This window comes from Somniosus microcephalus, unplaced genomic scaffold (assembly GCF_052327205.1).
Source record: "Somniosus microcephalus isolate GS21.2 unplaced genomic scaffold, FLI_Smic_1.0 unresolved_chr9, whole genome shotgun sequence".
Classification (NCBI taxonomy): domain Eukaryota; kingdom Metazoa; phylum Chordata; class Chondrichthyes; order Squaliformes; family Somniosidae; genus Somniosus; species Somniosus microcephalus.
Genome location: NW_028225187.1, coordinates 27,676,590 through 27,701,339, shown reverse-complemented (window position 1 = coordinate 27,701,339; position 24,750 = coordinate 27,676,590). Strand labels below are relative to the sequence as shown.

At 52.8% G+C, this 24,750-nt stretch overlaps 1 protein-coding gene across 1 annotated transcript in view; it reads right to left on the bottom strand.

Annotated features, from left to right (window-relative positions):
* Positions 1 to 4,782: 4,782 nt before the first annotated feature.
* LOC147084977 (uncharacterized) overlaps positions 4,783 to 24,750 on the bottom strand; it is a 29,675-nt gene continuing 9,707 nt past the window's right edge. Inside the window, exon 4 of the mRNA XM_085979394.1 lies at positions 4,783 to 6,304. Coding sequence (XP_085835520.1) covers positions 6,247 to 6,304 — 58 coding nt within the window. The 3' untranslated portion in view covers positions 4,783 to 6,246. The remainder of the gene's footprint in view (positions 6,305 to 24,750) is intronic.

Here is a 24,750-nt window from a genome sequence, read left to right as displayed (position 1 = left end):
ACCCATGATAACTGCTATGCCCTTATTGCACGCATCTCTAATTTCCCGTTTAATGCCATCCCAACCTCAGCATTCCTGTTTGGGGTTCAGTATACAAATCCCACTAAAGTTTTCTGCCCCTTGTTATTTCTCATCTCTACCCATTCAGATTTCACATCATCAGAGCTAATATCCTTCCTTACTATAGTGTTAATCTCTTCTTTAAAGTGTGGTGACCACAACTGAACGCAATACTCACGTTATGGCCTAACCAGCACTTTATAAACGTTCAGCATATCTTCAGTACTTTTGTACTTCTGAAGCCCAATATCCCATGTGCTTTGCTAACCAGACTCCCAATATATCCTGCCTCTTTCAGGGACGTATGCTCATTAATTCCCAGGTCCCTCTCTCCCTGCACACTCATTAAAACTGTGCCATTAAGTGTAAATTGCCTCTCCCTGTTCTTTCTGCCAAAATGCATCACCTCACACTTCTCTGTATTAAATTCCATCTGCCACTTGTCTTCCCATTCTGCTAGGCTTTCTATGACCTGTTGCATTCGACTGGTATCATCCTCACTGTCACACCCCCAAATTTGGTGTCATCGGCAAATTTAGAAACTCTAATCTGTATTCCAATATCCAGGTCATTTATACATTTCCAAAAAGCAGTGGCCCGAACAACGATCCTTGGGGAAAACCACTGTCTACGATTCTCCAGTCTGCAAAGCAGCCATTAACCACAACACTGTGTTTTCTGTCCTTACGCCAATTCCTTGTCCAACCTGCCTATTCCATGAGGCGCAATTTTGTTAACCAGCCTTCTGTGTGGTACCTTGACAAATGCCTTCCTAAAATCCATGTAGACAACATCCATTGCATTCCCTTCATCAATCCGCCCTGTTACTTTATCAAAAAATTCAATTGAATTAGTCAAACACGTTCTGCCATTTACAAATTCGTGTTGGCTCTCCTTCACTAGTTTAAAGCTCTCCAAGTGCCCGTTGATTTTTCCCTTGATTACAGTGGGCTTGCTCAGCACCCCGTCCACTGTGTTAAACATCCACTCTTTATGAGGGCAGCGAGTTGTTCCAAGATCTGAGGCTCCACAAGCATTGATTTGGCCCGAAGCTGGTCTTCATCTCATGGACTCCTCAACATCTCAGCTCACAGCAGCCTCCGACTGACGGGTTTGTATGATGTCACAATGCAGAGCGAGCAGTCACAGCTCTTGTTCCTGTTTGATTCCCTGTCATTCTTACATCTCACTTTCTGATTCAGAGATCAGATTTTCGTCTGGTCACTAAATCTTCGCAATTGCTTCTTTGCTGCAGTTTAAAAAAAGTGTTTTACAAGAAAATGAGCAGTAACCTACCGAAAGGTAGTCGAGAGCAGCATCGGGAGCAGAGAGCAGACATCAGAAAAACAGAAGGATGCAATCAAAAATGGACGCGGGTAAGTTACAGGTAATTAGTTAGTTTATTGGGTACTGCATTTGGTAATTAGTGTAAATAGTTAATTTGTTGGCTAGTGAAGTTCGTGTTATAATTTGTTTTCTGGTGTTAGGTAAACATTTAAATAGTTTAAAATCTAAATATAACCTACAGATCAATTCAATCCATAAATAAACACTGCCTAAGGTATGGCAGAGCAGGTTGTGTGTCTGGTCTGCAATATTTTGGAATTTCTGGACAGCGAGACTGTTCCGAGCAGACACGTCTGCAGGAGTTGTCTCTGTCTCGATTTCTCTGACACATAATGGAGGCGGTGCAGTATCTGAACTGTTTGCTCCAGACATCGGTAACACATCGTAGGGAGCTACAGGAGGAGAACGGGGTTAGTTTGAGTGACAGTGGCCTGACTAAAGGGAACCGACGTGAGATAGAGTTTGAGGATCCTCAGAAACTGATCCTAGCCAACAAGTACAGTGTACATGCTACATGTTAGGATAAGCATTCAGGCTTTCAGTGTAGAGTTTTGGTGATTTACGTAAGGGAATATACGCATGCCATAGAGGGAGTGCAAAGAAAGGTTCACCAGACTGATTGCTGGGATGGGGGGATTGTTCTATGAATATATATTGAGTAGACTAGGCCTATAATCTCTAGAAACATACGCAGTTATTACAGGGCTCGACAGGCTAGATGCAGGGACAATGTTTCCTTTGGCTGCAGAGTATAAAACCAGCTGTCACAGTTTGAGAATAAGGGGTCGGCCATTTAAGAATGACAAGTGGAGAAGTGTCTTCACTCAGAGGGTGGTGTATCTTTGGAATTATCCACCCCAGGGGACTGTGGATGCTCAGTCGTTGAGTAATTTCAAGACAGAGATCGATAGAATTTTGGATATAAAGGGAATCAAGGGAAATGGGGATATTGCAGGACAGTGGAGTTGAGGTAGAAGATCAGCCATGATCTTATTCAATGGAGGAGCAGGCTCCAGGGTCCAAATGGCCCACTCCTGCTCTTATTTTCTTATATGTTCTTAGAAGGACAGTTATGGGGCAAATAGTGGATCGTGGGATTAAATTGGGTTGTTCTTTCAAAGAGCTGGCACAGTCATGACAGAGACAATTGCCCCTGTTGTGATGTAAGATTCTATGATTATATATTTTTAATCCCTTCATAATGTTAAAGGTCTCCATGTTGTCTCCTCTTATCTCCTTTTTTCCTGAGGGAAGAGCCCAAGGAGTCCCCATGTCTTCCATCTCAATGCCCCTTTCACACTTCTGTGCTGAACCCTGGTTTCTTCCCTTCACCCACAGTTGTATCAGGTACACCTACTTCAGTAAATACTTGGAGCACAAAAGGAGATTATTTTAAATCAGCAAATGAAAGTTGGCATTAAGAAAGTAAGGAACTCAGTCCTTCTATCCTTGATGTCATTAGCATGGTGTCCCGGACATGTAGCTCAGTGCTATGCTAGCCTAAGTTGCATCTCCAAGCATTTCTTTTAACCACAGTTGCTGAATGTTGCTTTATGAGGGCAGCAGTTTGCAACAGCTGAGGCTCCAGAAACATTCACTGGGCCGGAGCTGCTCTTCACCCCAAGTCACAGACTGAGCAGATTGTGTGACATCACAATGCTGAGCGTGCAGTCACAGTTCCAATTCCTGTTTGACGCTCTGTGGTTCTTCCATCTCACTTTCTGATTCAGACATCGGATGTCCGCTTGGACACATGAACCTTGGTCATTGCATTTATGACACAGACCTGTTTTTGAAATGTTCAAAGAGGAGCAGAAACCTTGTGAACAAAAAATACTTTAAAAGCTGTGAGCTATCAGCATCGCTGGGCAGGTGGCTCGCAGTCAGAGATATTATTTTCAAAGTTACAGGCATAATGTGCTTGGCGAGACTTAAGATTAGAACACTAGACCTTGATACATTCAAATAATGTGCTCTACGACTGAGCTTCATCCCCACTGACAGCTAAGCACGCAAACTTTGGACAGAGAGAGGAGTGCTGCTGTCTGAGGGCGGCTGTTTGCTTCTTTGAGCGCCTCTCCCGCAGACTCCTCGCCTCCAAACATTTAATTATATCAGCGCAGGAGTTAATCTCAAGCTCCCCAAAACAGCTCAGTTCAACGGGTAGTGCCGGAATATGTGACGGTGTCCACGGCGAGCCAGCAGCCCCTCTTGTTCCTCATTGGCTCCCTGTGATTGGTCCACTCACTTTCTGAATCACAGTTCACATTTCAGCCCAGTCTTCAGGTCTCACTTTTACAAGGCCGCTGACCGCTGCTCCACACGAAGTTTGTCATTTTAACATTGGGTGCTAGTGTATCATGGGAGATATCGGTTTACCCGCCAGTTAGTGGAGATATTTGGATGGAAAAGCGGCCGGAAAGTGTGGGTTTGTTAGGGGGCTTTAGTAAGGGCAAGGTGTTGCCATGCTAGTTCAGTCGAAAGAAAAAAGAAAGTCTTCCATTTCACGAACACAGGACACACATTACTGCCAGTGAATTACGTTGGAGCTGCAATCACTGTTGCAATGTCAGAAATGCGGCATCCAATTTGTGCACAGCAATGTCCCACAAAGAGCAATACAACAATGTCGAGATGATGTTTTAGTGATGTTGTATGAGAGATAAACTTTGACCAGAACACCGGGGAGAACTCCCCTGCGCTTTATCGAATAGTGCCAATGGATACTTTATGTCTACTTGAGAGGATAGGCAGGGACTCAGATTAACGTCTCAGCCAATTTTTGTCTCCTTATCTGAGCAATTATATACATGCCTTAGGAGTGGTGCAACGAAGGTTCAATTGATTCATTCCTGGGATGAGAAGGTTGTCCTCTAAGGAGAGATTGTGTTGATTGGGCCTGTACTCTCTGGTGTTTAGATGAATGAGAGGTGATCTCATTGAAACATATAAGATTCTGAGGGTGATTGACAGGCTAGATGTTGAGAGGTTGTTTCCCCTGGCTGGAGAGTCCAGAGCTAGGGGGCATAGTCTCAGTATAAGTGGTTGCCCATTTAGGACTGAGATCTGGACGTATATCTTCATTCAGAGGGTTATGAATCGTTGGAATTCTCTAACCCAGAGAGCTGTGGATGCTGAATCGTTGAGCATATTCAAGGCTGAGACAGATTGATTTTTGCATTCTAGGGGAATCAAGGAATATATATCGTCTCATATGCCTCGTTCGCAATTTTTACCTGATTATGTTCCTTTGAACGGCCTTGGACCGTTTTCTATGTTAAGGAAAGGATCTAAATGCAAGCTGTTGTTATTGAACTTTCCCACCTCATGGGACCTTGTAGTAAATACACAAACACCACTACTGTGTCAATAGACTTCTGTGAAACTGTAATGCATTTATTCAGATATTGAAAGCATGCCATTGCTTTACGATCAAACGCCTATGATCGTAGAAAGGTATTACATCCTCTTCAATGCCGTTAACAGTAAAAATTATTTCCTGCAAGAAAGCATCACCTGGGCGGAGCGCATAGAGGAAAATGTGGCGGGGCAGCGGGGATTCGCACAGTTTTAACAGAATAATCCCCGTTACTCTCAAAGAAAGGAAAGTCAATCCCGTTCCTCAAGTTGCGCGCGATTCTCCACGCCAGATTTACCTTTCGGCGCTCTGCTCAGGTGATACTTAATGCCCAGGCAGTAAAAGCAAAAACACATATTAAACCAATTTATTAGGAGCAGAATTCACTTCCTGGAGGAAACTCCGGCAGTAAAGTTGGTGGCAAAAATGCTCATGAAGTTTCCTGATCTATTCTAAGTCCCCCAAAGTGAGATCCATTCTATAATGTACAAGCTTAGTAGAAAGTTTTATTTTACTAAAATACCACTTCTACCCTCCTGCTGCATGGCATGTCCAAAAGTATTCGCGAAACTGACAGCCCCCAATCTCCTGGTTAATCGATTATTCAAATTAATGGACTGCGGGCCAAGTTTGCATTTTGCGCCCAGCTACGCAGAATCAGCATTTCAGTCACAATTTTCTCAAGGAACATGAAAAAAAGGATGGAATTTAAACTTGAGTCGTACAAATCCTTGGTCAGACCCGGTCTGGGATAATGTGGTCAGTTCTGGGCACTGCTCTTCAGGAAGGAGATATTGGCCTTGGAGGGGGTGCAGCGCAGATTCATCAGACTGTTACCGGGGCTTAGAGGGTTAAAGTGTGAGGATAGGTTGCAATGACTTGGATTTTTTTCGCTTGAGTACAGGAGATTACTGTGTAAATTAATCAAGATTCTTAAAATGTTTAAACACTCTGATAGTTTGGATACAGGTAAATTATTTCTTCTGGTATTGAAATCTATAACCATGTAATCTTAAAATTAGAGGTAGGCAGCTCAGAAGCAAATTCAGGAAGCAGATTTTCACGCAAAGTTTCGTAGAATTTTAGAACTTTACCCGCAGGAAGGTTCTGTGTGCTGGGGACAATAGGAGATTTCAAGATTGGGAATGAAATTTTTTGTTAGGTCAGGGTATCAAATGATTAGGCGGAATCCAGGTAAACAGAGTTGAGGTTCAGACCAACCATGATCTCATTCCATAGAGAAGGCTCGAGGGGCTGAATGGCCTGCTCCTGGTAACCATGTTCCAAAATGGTCGTTGAAATTACGTACAAAGTAAACTGAATACCAGGAGTGGGGTCAGACATTTCTCTCAGATTACATTTCTATAGGTGGCTATTTGCAAACACAAAGACTCTCTGAATTATATTTTAATGGATGAAATGCTGATGAACATCACATTGCCCAGCACTGTTGAGATGGACGTGCCTGGTGTTCTAGAGCTTCACCGTTGCACAGAGGATGGAGTCCTCACCGAAGGTTTGGATGTTGTATCGCTGACGCTGAAAGGAATGGTGCAATTGGTCAGAAATGCAATCGAACATCTACACTTTAGTAACAGTTCAGCGAAATTCTATCAGCAGATGCTTCGCGGCAGAAGCCGAAAAATGTCAAAAGCGGCGTTGTTCCAGTGTGCAGTAGTAAACTGGGATATTGCGCTGCTCTAAAGGGTATTAACTGTTTGGTAATGGTTACATTTTCAGATGAAGTTATCACCTCCGGTAATGCTGCTTGTTTAAAAACAAGAAGGGAGTCTCAGCAGCAGCAGGGTAACAGGACATGCTTGAAACAGAGAGTGGGAGGAAATTTCTACTTAATCAGAGGCGCTGGAGGGGCGATAAGGGTTCAGCCACCGATCACATTGACTTCGATGGAAAGGGACATCAGTAAGGTGTAAAATGGGCGGCTGAATCCAAATCACTGTGTTACGCCAACTCTAAGTTCCAGCGCCTATTTCTGACAGCATCGGAAAATGAAGGGATAATTTAACTTTCCAGACAGGATACTAAGATATTGTGTGGAATGTTTCTTTATTACCCTGTAACTAATGATTTGGTTGACGTCTTGGACGATTAATGAGGACCTATCTCCTAATCTCATCATGTGGAGTGGCACCGTTAAATAGTTTGTTAATATTTCCTCCCATTGGACAATCTTTTTGTCGAGCACAGTTTCCATTGGGCTAAAAATCAGAATTTGATAAAATCATCAGAAATGGATTTGTGATATAGCTTCAGTGAGCACACAGAGGGATTTCTTCTCTCATTGACCTGCCGTTAATATGGGATCCTCAGATGAGAAAGGCTATAGCTTAATGAAATATTGAATAAAAACACATTTAGTGGAATATAGAGCAGATGCAAGCAAAATCATTGAAGTAAGTGAAACTTGCCTGGATTAGTCATTGAGTGTGTGTGATTGTGTGTGTCTGTTTGAGTGTGTGCGTGTTTTAATATGAGTGTGTGTTTGAGTGTGAGTGTATGCTTTAGTACGAATGTGTGTCTGTGTCTTTGACTGAATGTGTGAGCAAATATATGTGTTCGTGTGCATGAATGTGTGTGATTATGTATACTAGTCTGTGTGTATCTATATATATAAATAAATGGATCGATCTGTCTGTCTGTCTGTCTATCTGTCTGTCTGTCTGTCCTTCAGTGTGCATCTGTCCAGCTATGCACTCGAAAGTTATAGAGCGTACCTACGCGTGCGTTACGTCAAAAGAAAGCTTACCATTCCAAAACGGTCGTAAGCGTATTGACGTTTCGGCCGGACAAAAATTGTGCCCGCGGTATCTATAAAACGTTCAAAATTCCACTCATTAGCATCTCATTATCCGCTCGTTATCGATAGAGTGACGTCGAGGTCGACCAATCGTATGCCGGGTTCCTGGCGCGTGCGGGCGGGCCCTCCTAGAGTCGAGTGACGGGACGATTGACCAATCCTACACTTCGGTGACCTGACGGTCGACCAATCGGTGCGTGTGTGGGCGGGCCTTATCGTTCTGAACCAAGGTGAGTCACCACCATCTTGATTCCAAACTTTTCCTTTCTTTTTCCCGCTTTCTGCGTCTTTAAAAAAAAAGTTGCTTTAAAAACACATATTGTTTTTTTAAAAAGTTAATTACTTTCTAAATCTTTTAGCTAATCTCATTAATTTTCCTACCTTTCCTCGTTTTTCCAGGTAGGCCTCGAAGCCTCGGCCTCTCCTCCACACCCACGCCCGAGCTAGGCACCTCCCGGCCCCAGTCAACAAGCGGCCCCCGATCGCCGCCATATTCGTGAAGGCTGGTGCGGCGGTGGTGGCACGGAGCTCCGCGGAGCAGGTGCACGGCAGCATCTAACTCTCCCCCCACCAGTCTGTCTCTCTCTCTCTTCCCCGTGCCTCCTGAATGCACGGGGGAAGAGGCCCGGGGCACCGTGGCCACTTTCGGTGACTTCAACTCCGTGACAGGTGAGGAGGGTCTTTGTTCACGTTGGGCGGCGGGCGGATTCCCCGGGTGCTGATTCCTCATGGTGTGGGTGTGGGGCCGGAGCCCGGCTCTTACCTTGCACCGGAGAGCGGGCGGACAGCGGGGACTGGAGTAGCAAATCGAGCACCACGGCAGAAGAAAAACTGAGAGCGGCAGAGGGGAACAGATGTCAGAGAGACAGAGAAATAGGGAGGGAAGAGAGGGAGAGGATAGGGAGAGGGAGAGGGGCAGGGAGGGAGAGGCAAGAGAGCGAGAGAGAGGGTGGGGGGAGGGGAGAGAGAGAGAGGGTGGGGTGAGGGGAGAGAGAGAGAGAGGGTGGGGGGAGGGAGAGAGAGAGAGAGAGGGTGGGGGGAGGGGAGAGAGAAAGAGAGAGGGTAGGGGAGGGGAGAGAGAGAGAGGGTGGGGGGAGGGGAGAGAGAGAGGGTGGGGGGAGGGGAGAGAGAGAGAGAGTAGGGGGAGGGGAGAAAGAGAGGGTGGGGGAGGGGACAGAGAGATGGTGGGGGAGGGGAGAGAGAGATCGTGGGGGGAGGGGATAGAGAGAGGGTGGGGGAGGGGAGAGAGAGAGGTTGGGGGAGGGGAGAGAGAGAGGGTGGGGGGAGGGGAGAGAGAGAGGGTGGGGGGAGGGGAGAGAGAGAGGTTGGGGGGTGGGAAGAGAGAGAGGGTGGGGGAGGGGAGCGAGAAAGGGAGGGAGAGGAGGGAGGGGGAGGGGGGGAGGGAGAGGAGGGAGTGGGAGGAGAGGGGGCGGGAGGGAGGAGGGGGAGGGTGGGAGGAGAGGGGGATGGGGTAGGAGGGAGGGGCGGAGGGAGAGAGAGTAAAGCAGGGAGAGACGGGGGAGGGAGAGAGAGAGGGTAAGGGTGGGAGAGCGTGAGGAGAGGGGGATGGAGAGTAAAGCAGGAGAGATGGGGAGGGAGAAAGAGGGTGAGGGAGGGAAAGAGTGAGGTGTGGGAGAGGGAGGGAAAGAGTGAGGGGTGGGACAGGGAGGGAGAGCTTACCTTCTTCCTTGCTTCGCAGGGGTCCATCGGGCCACATTTCCCCCAGTCGCTCTCTCTCTTCCCCCCCAGTCGCTCTCTCTCTTCCCCCCCAGGTCGCTCTCTCTTGCCCCCCCCAGTCGCTCTCTCTCTTCCCCCGCAGTCGCTCTCTCTCTTCCCCCCCAGTCGTTCTCTCTCTTCCCCCCAGTCGTTCTCTCACTTCCCCCCCATCGCTCTCTCTCTTCCCCCCCGTCACTCTCTCTCTTCCCCCCCCAGTCAGTCTCTCTCTTCCCCCCCAGTCGCTCTCTCTCTTCCCACCCTGTCGCTCTCTCTCTTCCCCCCCGTCGCTCTCTCTCTTCCCACCCCGGTCACTCTCTCTCTTCCCCCCAGTCGCTCTCTCTCTTCCCCCCCCAGTCGCTCTCTCTCTTCCCCCCCAGTCGCTCTCTCTCTTCCACCCAGTCGCTTTCCTCTCTCTCTTCCCCCCCAGTCGCTCTCTCTCCCTTCCCCCCCAGTCGCTCTCTCTCTCTCTTCCAACAACAACATGCCTTCGAAAAAGCCTCGGCACCGCCGGGCACTCCAGCTGGTCTATCTATATATATAAACGAGTCATAGAAACATAGAAACATAGAGATAGGAACAGGAGTAGGCCATTCGGCCCTTCGAGCCTGCTCCGCCATTCAATGAGATCATGGCTGATCTTCGTCTGAGATCTTAGCTGATCTTACCAGTTCAGTACCCCGTCCCCGCCTTTTCTCCGTAACCCTTAATCCCCTTAGCCTTCAGAAATATATCCAATTCTCTCTTGAAAATATTTATTGAATTAGCCTTCACAGCCCTCTGTGGCAGGGAATTCCACAGGCTCACCACTCTTTGAGTGAAGAAATTCTTCCTCATCTCTGTTTTAAATGATTTGCCCGCTATTTTTAGACTGTGGCCCCTGGTTCTGTGCTCCCCTGCCATTGGAAACATTCTCTCTGAATTCAGCCTGTCCAGGCCTGCCATAATTTTATATGTTTCGATGAGATCCCCTCTCAATCTTCTAAACTCCAGTGAGTACAAGCCCAAACTATTCAATCTCTCCTCGTAGGTCATTCCCGCCATTCCAGGTATCAGCCTGGTGAATCGCCGCTGCACTCTTTCCATGGCAAGAACATCCTTCCGCAGATGGGGCGACCAAAACTGTACACAATACTCCAGATGCGGTCTCACCAGCACCTTGTACAGCTGTAGTAAGGTATCCCTATTCCTATACTCGAACCCCCTTGATATGAAGGCCAACATACCATTTGCCTTCTTAATCGCCTGTTGCACCTGCATGCTCTCCTTCAGTGACTGGTGCACAAGAACACCCAGGTCCCTCTGCACTTCCCCATCTCCCAATCTATTGCCATTTAGATAATAATCTACCCTCCTGTTTTTACCCCCAAAGTGGATAACCTCGCATTTATCCACATTATAGTGCATCTGCCACGTATCCGCCCATTCCCCCAACCTGTCCAAATCGCACTGTAGCCTCCTGACATCCTCATCAGAGCCCACCCCTCCTCCTAGTTTAGTGTCGTCAGCGAATTTGGAAATATTGCATCCAATTCCCTGATCCAGATCATTTATATATATTGTGAACAGCTGGGGTCCCAGGACAGATCCTTGCGGCACCCCGCTGGTCACTGCCTGCCACTCCGAAAACGAGCCGTTTATTCCAACTCTCTGTTTTCTATCCGCCAGCCAGTTCTCTATCCACGTTAATACTTTGCCCCCAATCCCATGAGCCTTAATTTTGCATGATAATCTTTTGTGTGGAACCTTATCGAAGGCTTTCTGGAAGTCAAGGTACACCACATCCACTGGCTCTCCCCCATCTATTTTACCAGTTACTTCCTCAAAAAATTCCAGCAGATTAGTCAAACACGATTTACCCTTTGTAAATCCATGTTGACTCTGTCCGATCCTTTCCCCATTTGTCAAGTGCTCCGCTATTTTATCCTTAATAATGGACTCTAGCATTTTGCCCACAACCGATGTAAGGCTTACTGGTCTATAATTCCCTGCTTTCTCTCTACCCCCCTTTTTAAATATTGGGGTAACATTAGCTACCCTCCAATACACGGGTACTGTTCCCGAGTCAATGGAGTTCCGGAAGATGATCCTTAGAGCATCTGCTATCTCCAGGGCCACCTCCTTAAGTACCCTAGGATGTAGTTTATCAGGCCCCGGGGATTTGTCGGCCTTCAGTCCCCTCAACTTACCCAACACCATATCCCTAGAGATACTAATTTCTGTCAGCTCCTCCCTCTCATTAGTCCCTATGTTTGCCGATATTCCTGGGAGGTTATTTGTGTCCTCCTTTGTGAATACAGAACCAAAGTATGAGTTTAATTGGTCTGCCATTTCCTTATTCTCCATTATATATTCTCCCGAATCGGACTGCAAGGGACCGACTTGGGATTTTACCAGTCTTTTCCTCCTGATATACCGATAAAAGCTTTTGCAGTCTGTCTTTATGTTTGCTGCAAGTTTACTTTCGTATTCTATTTTCCCCTTCCTGATTAATCCCTTTGTCCTCTTTTGCTGTATCCTGTACTGCCCCCAATCTTCCGGTCTGCTGCTTTTTTTTGCCAGTTGATATGCCCTTTTTTTTGATTTTATGCTGTCCCTAATTTCCCTCGTTATCCACGGTTGAGCCACCTTTTTAGGTTTATTTTTATGCCAAACCGGTATAAACATGTTCTGGAATTCTTCCATTCTATCTTTGAATGCTTGCCATTGTCTATCCACTGTCAATCCCCCCAGAAACACCACCCAATCAATCTTACCCAATTCCCGTCTCATACCCTCGTAATTCCCTTTATTTAAGTTCTGGACCTTAGTCTCTGATTCAATTTCCTCACTCTCCATCTCGACTGAGAGCTCGATCATATTATGATCGCTCTGACCCAAGGGGCCTCGTACAAGAAGATTGCTGATAAGTCCCTTCTCATTGCACAATACCCAGTCTAAAATGGCCTGATCTCGAGTCGGCTCCTCGACATATTGGTCCAGATAACCGTCCCGAAAACATTCCAGGAATTCCTCCTCCTCAGAATTTTTACTAATTTGGGTAGTCCAATCAATATGTAAATTAAAGTCACCCATGATGACAGCTGTGCTCTTATCGCACGCTTCTCTAATTTCCCTTTTTATGCCTTCCCTCACCTCCATATTACTATTTGGAGGCCTATATATCACACCCACTAACGTTTTCCTCCCCTTGCTATTTCTCATTTCTACCCATACAGATTCCGTTTCATCCGAGTTAATATCCTTCCTTTCCATTGCATTAATCCCCTCCTTTACCAGCAATGCTACCCCACCTCCCCTACCTTTTTGCCGATCCTTCCTAAATATTGTATATCCCTGGATGTTAAGTTCCCAGCCTTGCCCACCCTGCAGCCACGTTTCTGTAATCCCAATCAAATCATACTTGTTTACCTCTATTTCCACAACTAATTCATCCACCTTGTTCCTAATGCTTCTAGCATTAAGATACAAAGCCTTCAGGCTTGCTTTTTTCACACTCTCATTATGAATTAGTTTGGCCCTTTGTGTTTCTCTCCTTTGCTTATTGCTTCTCACCTTTCTACCATTTATTTCTGACTTCATATGACTTCCCTCTTTTCCACTACCTAGGTTCCCATCCCCCTGCCAAATTAGTTTAAATCCTCCCGAACCGCCCTAGAAAATATTACCCCGAGGACATCGGCTCCCTCACAGTTCAGGTGTAGACCGTCCCCTTGGTACAGGTCACTCCTCCCCAAGAACTGGTTCCAATGCCTCAAGAATTTAAATCCCTCTCCCTTGCGTTCTGTCTGTCTATCTGTCTGTCCTTCTGTCTCTCTGTCCTTCTGTCTGTCTCACGTGTGCGCCTGTCCGGCTATGCGCTCGAAAGTTATAGAGCGTACCTACGCGTGCGTTACGTCGAAAGAAAGTTTATCTTTCCGAAACGGTCGTAAGCAGCTGTACGTTTCGGCCGGACAAAAATCGCGCCCGCGGTATCCGAAAAACGTTCAAAATTCCGCTCATTAGCATCTCATTATCCACTCATTAGCGACAGAGTGACCTCGAGGTCGACCAATCGCACGCCGGGTTCCTGGCACGTGTGGCCAGGCCCTCCTACGGTCGAGTGACGGGACAATTGACCAATCCTACGCTTTGGTGACATGACGGTCGACCAATCGGTGCATGCGTTGGCGGGCCTTATCGTCCTGAACCGAGGTGAGTCGCCGCCATCTTGATTCCAAACTTTTCCTTTCTTTTTCCCGCTTTCTGCGTCTTTCAAAAAAACGTTGCTTTTAAAACACATAGGCCTAGAAATTCAGTCTGGACACTTTTGGGGCGCTAAAGTCGGGCGTTCGCTAAAGTTAGCGCCCGCCGGAAAGTGTAGGCCACTTCGCCGAAATTCAGTAGAGTTGGCCAAGAGTTTGGCAGAGCGCTGAAACTGGCGTTGCAATGCTCTCTTCAGGCGCTAAGCCGGCGATGCGGCCTGATAACGCCGAGGCCGGGCGCAGCGCAGGTGCGGTCATGTTCTGATTGACAGCAGACACCCTGACGCTGGCCAGCTCTTAAAGGGGGAAGGGTCGACTTTGACTGCTGCCACACCCTGCATACTGGAGCCCTGCAGCTAGGCCTCAACACTGCTGGTGGGCCATAATAGCGCCTGGAGCCATGGAGAGGGCCCGTGAACGAGCGCAGCGCTTCTCAGAGCATGCTCTGAGGGTGCTGATTAATGGTGTCGAAAACAAAAGAGAGATCTGGTGCCCGGACAGTGGCAAGAAGGCTCCCAGGAGCCAGTACAGGAAAGCCTGGAGGAAAATCGCCCGCAGGGTGTCATCCACCTGTGATGTGCCCAGGAGTGCGGACCAATGCCGCAAGAAGTACAACGACCTCACTCAGATGGTGAAGGTGAGTACCCTTTCCAGTGTCCTCCTCATCCTTGCATGTGCACCTCACATTATGGGCAAAGGGACCTCAAAGGACTAATGGGCAGCCCTCCTCCCGCAGCAATGGCACTGGCATGATCATCAATAGCACTTTCTGCACTTAACACACTGGCCAAGCTATTCGACCATGGGAGGCAGTGCACACAGCAACAGGGCACCACACTGGCCAAGCTATTCGACCATGGGAGGCAGTGCACACAGCAACAGGGCACCACACTGTACTTAGAGGCCGTCCTTTCTCTTGCAGGCCAAGCTGGCGCGGAATTTGAGGAGCCAGTCTGTCACCGGTGGAGGCCGTCCCGAGTACCAGGCGCTCAGTGAGCTGGAGGAGAGCATGGCTCGACTCGTGCGTGCCCGGGTGACTGGCCCTGTTGTGATCGGAGATGCGGACCCTGTACTGGGACCCACTGGTAAGGACATGACCGGTTGGACCTCTGTCATTGCCCTTGCGCTTCAGATCTACATCCTTTCGCACTGACCGACAAATGCGCATTATGCCACCACTCAGGCCTCCCTCGCTGATGCCCTGTCCTCACTCTAAAGCTACTCTTATGCCTTCCTGCTTTCAGCTGGTGAGGAGGAGGTGGTCCCTGAAGCTCAGAGTGCCAGGCCCTTGGAGGAGGAGGACGACGAGGACCAGGAGGAAGGTGGCACATCGGGGGAACCCTCATCCGCGCCAGGGGATGGCAATGGAGGGGAGTCGTCTGGCCTGCAGGAGAGCCAGGGGGAAGTGTTGCAGGGGAGGGCAGATCCTGGGCCCAGTGGGCTCGAGTCACGTGGGAAGGGTCCGGCAGCACGCCGGCCTTCTCCCCAGAGGGAGAGTCCGCCCTCCAGTCCGGAGACGGTCCTCGCTCAGGAGGTGCGCCTCCTCAATGAGATGTCGGCGGTGTCTGAGCGGCGCCACCAGGAGTTCATGGGGGTTGTGCAACAGATGCCTCAGGCCACTGAGTCTCTGGCTCATAGTGTGGTCGCTTTCGGGGAATCACAGGCCAGGGGGGTCGAACAACTCGCGGCAGCGCATGACAGGGGTGTCCAGCAACTCGCGGCAGCCCAGGAGGCGACTTGCGAGATGAGTGGTGCCGTCCAGACACTGGCAGAGCTGATGCGGGCACATACCAGGGCAGTTCGGGCACTCACTTCTGCCACACTCGCTGTGGTGTGGAAGCATCGCCAGGGCACCCACCGCCCTGCTGCAGCACAGCGGTCTGGCCTCCACCAGATTGCTGTGCTTGCTGCACTGCCAGCCCGGCTGAGTGCCAGTGTCTCTGGCGAGCAGCGCGCGCCTGCCATCAGCCAGCTTGCCCCCATTGGTGCAGCCGATGCTGCCACTCCCCCAGCCAAGGTGCGACGAGCTGCTGCTGAGACTGATGCTGGCCAGCCACAGCTGCAGCAGATAGCAGCTGGCCCCTCCCGGGCCAGGCCTCGTCTAGGCCGACCCCCAAGGGCATCTGCCGACATGCATTGCGGCCCTCATGAGCCTTCCCCAGCCTTGCCACACCCGCAGGGCCCAGGTTGAGGTGGAGCAGCAGGTCGGGCAGGGGCCAGAGAAGCCTGTCTAAGGACTCGCCCTCTCGGCACACCCATTAGAGTGTGGTGATAGTGTTTTTTTTTATATTGGCGGGCTTGTGTTCTGGGGGGGCATTATTTTGGTAAGGCCGAAGATCAAGGCATTTTTTGTTTTTATGTGGGTGTTTGTGTTGTGGAGGGGGGACATATTTTTGTAAGGCCGATGATGAAGGCCATTTGGATGGGCTAGTTTTGTTAGTCCTCCCCAGGTTTTGGGAGTGACAGATGTTTTTGACTGTTTTTTGGGGGTCTTGTCTGTTTTTCTGTTTCATGTGGGAAGGGCCCTGAGTTTGTGAAATAAAGCTATTGATTTATTCAGCATGTCCACGTCTCAGGTTTCAAGTGGTTGTTGCGTTAACCAGCTGAGGGCTTGCGGTGCGGCCGCCTTCAGGTGCGTTCATTGCCACAGCCCATTCCCTGACAGGGGGCCTAGAAGTGTCGATCAATAAGCCCCCGGCGGACGGCACTTGGACCTTGTGGCTCCCTCCTGGGCTGGTACTCCTCCTCCTCCTCCTCCTCCTCCTCATGGTCCTCCTGCTCGTCCTCCTGAGGTGGTGGTGCAATGTCAGGTGGCAGTGCCTGAGTCCTGCGGATAGCCAGGTTGTGCAGCATGCAGCACACGATGACAAACTGGGAGACTCTATCCGGTGAATACTGCAGAGATCCGCCGGAATGATCCAGGCAGCGGAACCGTTGCTTGAGGACGCCTATCGTTTGCTCTATGATGTTCCTTGTGGCTTGATGGCTTTCGTTGTATGCCTCCTCTGCTGGGGTCCTGGGCGCGCGGAGCGGGGTCATGAGCCATGTACACAAAGGGTAGCCCTTGTCCCCGATAATCCATCCCCTTGCTGGAGGCTGTGCCTCGAACATGTCCGCCACAGTAGTCTGGCGCAGGATAAATGCATCGTGGCTGCTTCCTGGGAAGCGGGCATTGACAGTTAGGATGCCCTGCCTGTAGTAACACACCAGCTGTACATTTAGGGAATGGTAGCCCTTCCGGTTGCGGTAATCCTCGGCATTGTGGATAGGTGCCCGCATAGCCACATGCGTGCAGTCAATGGCGCCCTGCACCATGGGGAAGCGCGCGATCCTGGCAAATCCGACTGCACGCTGCTCCTGCCTCTGTCGGGTCATGGGGAAGGAGATGAATTGGTGTCTCCTCGCAAAAAGTGCATCGGTGACCTGCCGGATGCAGCGATGTGCGGCGAACTGGGAGATGTTCGCTATGTCCCCAGCAGCGGCTTGGAAGGAGCCGCTTGCATAAAAGTTCAGAGCAACCGTGACCTTCACTTCCACCGAGAGAGACGTCCTGCACATCAGCTGTGGACGCAGATCTCTGTGAAGCAGCTGGCAGATCTCTGCAACCTCCCTTCTGAAGCACAGCCTCTTAACACAATGCGCCGCAGTCATGGTGAGATAGGACACCTGCTGCCGGTATTGCCTGAGTGGGTAAGGCCTACGTTGCCGACGCCTGATGGCCCCTCTGCGTCTAGGCATGGCTGGCTCTCTCTCACAGCGTCTGCGAGCCCTTTGCACATAATGCTGCAACTGAGGGTTGGACCCCCATACAGCCCCCATAATAAAGTTGAAAAAAGTGAAATCAAATGAATCAAATGTCAAAGCACTGGCCAGAAGCCAAAAATACCTCTCCTATGTTGTCCCAAATCAGTAAGCTCTGTCCCTTGGTCTCTGTCCAGAAATCCAAAGCAGTAAATTCATTGCAGCAAAATGGCTGGGCTTTATAGGTCAGTGTAAGTGCCCTTTAATTAGCGCTCCCCGAGGCCCACAGGGCCTCTGTTGCGTTCCACTTCACAGTTCTTAGCAGCGCCACGCCCACATTGGGCGGGCACCACTGAATTTCCGGCTTGGGGCGCACAAAAAGCGTTGCACGACGAGATGATGTCATAAGCTGCGCGCGCAGCTGAGCGGGCGCAAACACTTTGCGCCGGCGCTAAATGTCAACTGAATTTGGGCGTTGGCGCAGATTGGTCTGCGCCCGGGCGCTAAGTGCCTAGCACTGGAAATATACCCCTCTTATGGCGTTACCGGCTGGTGCAACCAACTGAATTTCTAGGCCATATAGTTTTTAAAAATGTTAATTACTTTCTAAGGCCTAGAAATTCAGTCTGGACACTTTTGGGGCGCTAAAGTCGGGCGCTCTCTAAAGTTAGCGACCGCCGGAAAGTGTAGGCCACATCGCCGAAATTCAGTAGAGTTGGCCCTAAGTTTGGCCGAGCGCTGAAACTGGCGTTGAAATGCTGTGTTCCGGCGCTAAGCCGGCGATGCGGCCTAATAACGCTGAAGCCGGGCGTAGCGCAGTTGCGGTCATGTTTTGATTGACAGCAGACACCCTGACGCCGGCCAGCTCTTAAAGGGGGAAGGGTCAACTTTGACTGCTGCCATGCCCTGCATACTGGAGCCCGGCAGCTAGGCCTCAGCACTACTGGTGTGCCAAAATAGCGCCTGGAGCAATGGAGAGGGCCCGTGAGCGAGCGCAGCGCTTCTCAGAGCATGCTCTGAGTGTGCTCATTCATGGTGTGGAGAAGAGAAGAGAGATCCTGTGCCCGGACAGTGGCAGGAAGGCTCCCAGGAGCCAGTACAGGAGAGCCTGGGGCAAAATCGCCCGCAGGGTGTCATCCACCTGTGATGTCCCCAGGAGTGCGGACCAATGACGCAAGAAGTTCAACGACCTCACTCGGATGGTGAAGGTGAGTACCCTTTCCAGTGTCCCCCTCATCCTTGCATGTGCACCTCACATTATGGGCAAAGGGACCTCAAAGGCCTAATGGGCAGCCCTCCTCCTGCAGCAATGGCACTTGCATGTTCATCAATAGCACTTTCTGCACTTAACACACTGGCCAAGCTATTCGACCATGGGAGGCAGTGCACACAGCAACAGGGCACCACACTGGCCAAGCTATTCCAACATGGGAGGCAGTGCACACAGCGACAGGGCACCACACTGTACTTAGAGGCCGTCCTTTCTCTTGCAGGCCAAGCTGGCGAGTAATGTAAGGAGCCAGGCTGTCACTGGTGGAGGCCGTCCTGAGTACCAGGCGCTCACTGATCTGGAGGAGAGCGTGGCACGACTCATGCGTGGCCGGGTGACTGGCCCTGTCGCGATCGGCGAGGCGGACCCTGTACTGGTACCCACTGGTAAGGACATGACCGGTTGCACCTCTCTCGTTGCCCTCGCGCTTCAGATCTACATCCTTTCCCACTGACCGACAAATGCACATAATGCACCACTCAGGCCTCCCTCGCTGACGGCCTGTCCTCACTCTAAAGCTACTCTTGTGCCTTCCTGCTTTCAGCTGGTGAGGAGGAGGTGGTCCCTGAAGCGCAGAGAGCCAGGCCCTTGGAGGAGGAGGACGTCGAGGGCCAGGAGGAAGGCAGCACATCGGGGGAACCCTCCTCCGCGCCAGTGGATGGCAATGGAGGGGAGACGTCTGGCCTGCAGGAGAGCCAGGGGGAGGTGTTGGAGGGGAGGTCCGAAGCTGGTCCCAGTAGGGTGGACGCACGCGGGAAGGGTCCGGCAGCACGCCAGCCTTCTCCCCAGAGGGGGGAGGTGTTGGAGGGGAGGGCCGAAGCTGGTCCCAGTAGGGTGGACGCACGCGGGAAGGCTCCGGTAGCACGCCGGCCTTCTGCCCAGAAAGGGGAGGTGTTGGAGGGGAGGGCAGAACCTGGCCCAAGTGGGGTCGACGCACGCGGGAAGGGTCGGCCAGCTCGGCGGCCTTCTCCCCGGAGGGAGAGTCCGCCCTCCAGTCCGGACACGGTCCTCGCCCAGGAGGTGCGCGTCCTCGATGAGATGTCGGCGGCGTCTGAGCGGCACCACCAAGAGTTCATGGGGGTGGTCGAACAGATGCCTCACGCCATTGAATCCCTGGCTCAGAGTGTGGTGGCTTTTGGGGAATCACAAGCCAGGGGGTTCGAACAACTCACGGCAGCGCACGACAGGGGTGTCCAGCAACTGGCCGCAGCGCACGACAGGGGTGTGCAGATAATCGCGGCAGCGCAGGACGCGGGTGTGCAGCAACTGGCAGCAGCGCAGGACGCGACTCGCAAGATGAGTGGTGCCGTCCAGACACTGGCAGAGTTGATGCGGGCACATACCAGGGCAGTTCGGGCACTCACTTCTGCCACACTCGCTGTGGCATGGAGGCATCGCCATGGCACCCGCCGCCCTGCTGCAGCACAGCGGTCTGGCCTCCACCAGATTGCTGTGCTTGCTACACTGCCAGCCCGGCTGAGTGCCAGTGTCTCTGGCGAGCAGCGCACACCTGCCATCAGCCAGCTTGCCCCCAATGGTGCTGCCGACACTGCCACTCCCCCAGCCAAGGTGCGACGAGCTGCTGCTAAGACTGATGCTGCCCAGCCACAGCTGCAGCAGTCAGCAGCCGGCCCCTCCCAGGCTAGGCCTCGTCTAGGCCGACCCCCAAGGGCATCTGCCGACACGCTTTGTGGCCCTCATGAGCCTTCCCCCAGCCTTGCCACACCCGCAGGGCCCAGGTTGAGGCGGAGCAGCAGGTCGGCCAGGGGCCGGAGAAGCCTGTCTAAGGACTCGCCCTCTCGGCACACCCATTAGAGTGTGGTGAGAGCGGTTTCTTTTATATTGGGGGGGCTTGTGTTGTGGGGGCATTATTTTGTTAAGGCCGAGGATCAAGGCATTTTTGTTTTCATGGGGGTGTCTCTGTTGTGGCGGGGGGGCTTATTTTTGTAAGGCCGCTGTTGAAGGCCTTTTGGATGGGCAAGTTTTGTTAGTCCTCCCCAGGTTTTGGGAGTGACAGATGTTTTTGACTGTTTTTTGGGGGTCTTGTCTGTTTTTCTGTTTCATGTGGGAAGGGCCCTGAGTTTGTGAAATAAAGCTTTTGATTTATTCAGCATGTCCAGGTGTCATGATTGAAGTGGTTGTTGCGTTAACCGGCTGAGGGCTTGCGAAGCGGCTGCCTCAGGTGCGTTCATTGCCACAGGCCATTCCCTGACAGGGGGCCTAGAAGTGTCGATCAATAAGCCCCCGGCGGACGGCCCTTGGCCCTTGTCCCTCCCTCCTCGGCAGGTCCTCCTCCTCCTCCTCCTCCTGCTCGTCCTCCTGAGGTGGTGGTGCAATGCCAGGTGGCAGTGCCTGAGTCCTGCGGATAGCCAGGTTGTGCAGCATGCAGCACACGACGATGAACTGGGAAACTTTATCCGGCGAATACTGAAGAGATCCTCCAGAACGATCCAGGCAGCGGAACCATTGCTTGAGGACACCTATCGTTTGCTCGATGATGTTCCTTGTGGCTTGATGGATTTCGTTGTATGCCTCCTCCGCTGGGGTCCTGGGCGCGTGGAGCGGGGTCATGAGCCATGTACACAAAGGGTAGCCCTTGTCCCCGATAAGACATCCCCTTGGTGGAGGCTGTGCCTCGAACATGTCAGCCACAGTAGTCTTGCACAGGATAAATACATCGTGGCTGCTTCCTGGGAAGCGGGCATTGACAGCTAGGATGCGCTGCCTGTGGTCACACACCAGCTGTACATTTAGGGAATGGTAGCCCTTCCGGATGCAGTAATCCTCGGCATTGTGGATAGGTGCCCGCATAGCCACATGCGTGCAGTCAATGGCGCCCTGCACCATGGGGAAGCCCGCGATCCTGCCAAATCCGACTGCACGCTGCTCCTGCCTCTGTTGGGTCATGGGGAAGGAGATGAATTGGTGTCTCCTCGCGTGAAGTGCATCGGTGACCTGCCGGATGCAGCGATGCACGGCGAACTGGGAGATGTTCGCTATGTCCGCAGCAGCGGCTTGGAAGGAGCCGCTTGCATAAAAGTTCAGAGCCACCGTGACCTTCACTTCCACCGAGAGTGACGTCCTGCACATCAGCTGTGGACGCAGATCTGTGTGAAGCAGCTGGCAGTTCTCTGCAACCACCTCCCCTCTAAAGCGCAGCCTCTTCACACAATGCGCCGCAGTCATGGTGAGATAGGACACCTGCTGCCGGTATTGCCTGAGTGGGTAAGGCCTACGTTGCCGACGCCTGATGGCCCCTCTGCGTCTAGGCATGGCTGGCCCTCTCTCACAGCGTCTGCGAGCCCTTTGCACATAATGCTGCAACTGAGGGTTGGCCCCCCATACAGCCCCCATAATAAAGTTGAGAACAGATAAATCACAATGAATCAAATGTCAAAGCACTGGCCAGAAGCCAAAAATACCTCTCCTATGTTCTCCCAAATCTGTAACCTCTGCCCCTTGGTCTCGGTCCAGAAATCCAAAGCAGTAAAGTCATTGCAGCAAAATGGCTGGGCTTTATAGGTCAGTGTAAGTGCCCTATAATTTGCACTCCCCGAGGCCCACAGGGACTCTTTTGCGTTCCACCTCACAGTTCTTAGCAGCACCACGCCCACATTGGGCGGGGCGCCACTGAATTTCCGGTTTGGGGCGCACAAACAGCGTTGCGCGACGATATGACGTCATAAGCTGCGCGCGCATCTGAGCGGGCGCAAACACTTTGCGCCGGCGCTAAATGTCAACTGAATTTGGGCGTCAGTGCAGATCAGACAGCGTTCAGGCGCTAAGTGTCTAGCGCCAGAAATATAGCCCTTTTATGGCGTTAGCGGCTGGTGCAACCCACTGAATTTCTAGGCCTAAATCTTTTATCTAATCTCATTAATTTTCCTCGCTTTTCCCCGTTTTTCCAGGTAGGCCTCGAAGCCTCGGCCTCTCCTCCACACCCACGCCCGAGCTTGGCACCTCCCGGCCCCAGTCAACAAGCAGCCCCCGATCGCCACCATCTTTCTGAAGGCTGGAGGGGCGGGCCTCAGCCAAGCGCCACTACCTTAGTAAAGGGTGCGCGCGCAGCAGGAGCAGCTGAGACGCAGCGTCTCTTTGTTACCCGCTCGGCTCGGGCGGGGGGTGGCGGGGCTATCGGGAGTGCTGGTCTCGGGTGGGGCTTGGAGTGCGGGAAGGGTTACCCCAGCAACCGGGCCCGCCGGCCGACACTCACAGCCGCAATCGGCGCTCTTCAAGCCAGCTCGGGAGGCCGGGGCCATGTCAGTGCATGGGGTGGCACAGAGCTCCGTGGAGCCATCGCCGGCGCTGGGCTCGGGTGCTTTGTGGCCTGTGGCCGAACAACGGCTGCAGACCTCGAGCTGACGGGGGCGCAGGACTTGGCTGGGCCATGTCTTTGCGGGTCTTCGCCTCTGCCAATGGAATCAGGGTGAAGGCCTAGGGAAGGCGTTCATCCAGGTGCCGAGGCCGGGGCCCCGGGGCGGAAAGAGGGATTGGAGCGGGGGATGCGGGCTCGGGCAGGGGAGAGGGAGAGGGGGGAGAGAGAGGGGGGGAGAGAGAGGGGGGAGAGAGAGGGGGGGAGAGAGGGGAGGGGGGAGAGAGGGGGGGGAGAGAGGGGGGCAGAGAGAGTGGGGAGAGAGAGAGGGGAGAGAGAGGGGGGAGAGAGGGGGGAGAGAGAGGGGGAGGAGGGGGAGAGGGAGGAAGGGGGTAGGGAGGTGGTGAGAGGGAGGAGGAGGGGCTAGGGAGGTGGTGAGAGGGAGCAGGAGGAGGGGGAGGGGGAGGAGAGGAGGGGAGAGAGAGAGGGTGGGGGAGGAGAGAGGGTGGGGGAGGGGAGAGAGAGGGTGGGGGGAGGGGAGAGAGAGAGGGTGGGGGAGTGGAGAGAGAGGGTGGGGGGAGGGGAGAGAGAGAGGGAGGGGAGAGAGAGAGGGAGGGGAGAGAGAGAGGGTGGGGGGAGGGGAGAGAGAGAGGGTGGGGGGAGGGGAGAGAGAGGGTGGGGGAGGGGAGAGAGAGAGAGAGAGAGAGAGAGGGTGGGGGGAGGAGAGAGTGAGGGTGGGGGGAGGGGAGAGAGAGGGTGGGGGAGGGGAGAGAGAGAGAGAGAGAGGATGGAGGGAGGGGAGAGAGAGGGTGAGGGAGGGGAGAGAGAGAGGGAGGGGAGAGAGAGAGGGAGGGGAGAGAGAGAGGGTGGGGGGAGGGGAGAGAGACGGTGGGAGGGGGAGAGAGAGAGGGTGGGGGAGGGGAGAGAGAGAGAGGGTGTGGGAGGGGCAGAGAGAGAGGGTGGGGGGGAGGGGAGAGAGAGAGGGTGGGGGGAGGGGAGAGAGAGAGGGAGGGGGAGGGGAGAGAGAGAGTGTGGGGGGAGGGGAGCGAGAGGGTGGGGGGAGAGAGAGGGTGGGGGAGGGGAGAGAGAGAGAGAGAGGGTGGGGGGAGGAGAGAGAGAGGGTGGGGGGAGGGGGAGAGAGAGGGTGGGGGAGTGGAGAGTGAGAGAGAGAGAGAGGGAGTGGGAGGGGAGAGAGAGGGCGGGGGAGGGGAGAGAAAGGGTGGGGGAGGGGAGAGAGAGAGAGAGAGAGGGTGGGGGAGGGGAGAGAGAGAGTGGGGGAGGGGAGAGAGGGAGAGAGGGTGGGGGAGGGGAGAGAGAGAGGGTGGTGGAGGGGAGAGAGGGTGTGGGAGGAGAGAGAGAGAGAGGGTGGGGGGAGGGGAGAGAGAGTGGGTGGGGGAGGGGAGAGAGAGAGGGAGGGGGAGGGGAGAGAGAGAGAGAGGGTGGGAGGAGAGGAGAGAGAGAGAGAGGGTGGGGGAGGAGAGAGAGAGAGGGTGGGGGGAGGGGAGAGAGAGAGGGTGGGGGGAGGGGAGAGAGAGAGGGTGCGGGGGAGGGGAGAGAGAGAGGGTGCGTGGGAGGGGAGAGAGGGAGAGGGTGGGGGGAGGGAGGGGAGAGAGAGGGAGAGAGGGTGTGGGGGGGAGGGGAGAGAGTGAGTGAGGGTGGGGGGAGGGTAGAGAGAGAGAGAGAGAGGGTGGGGATGGGGAGAGAGAGAGAGAGAGGGTGGGGGGGAGGGAGAGAGAGAGAGAGAGGGTGTGGGGAAGGGAGAGAGAGGGTGGGGAGGAGAGAGAGAGGAGCGAGAGAGGTGGGGGGAGGGGAGAGAGATGGTGGGGGGGAGGGGAGAGAGAGGGTGGGGGGAGAGAGGGGGGGGGAGGGAGAGAGAGGTGGGGGAGG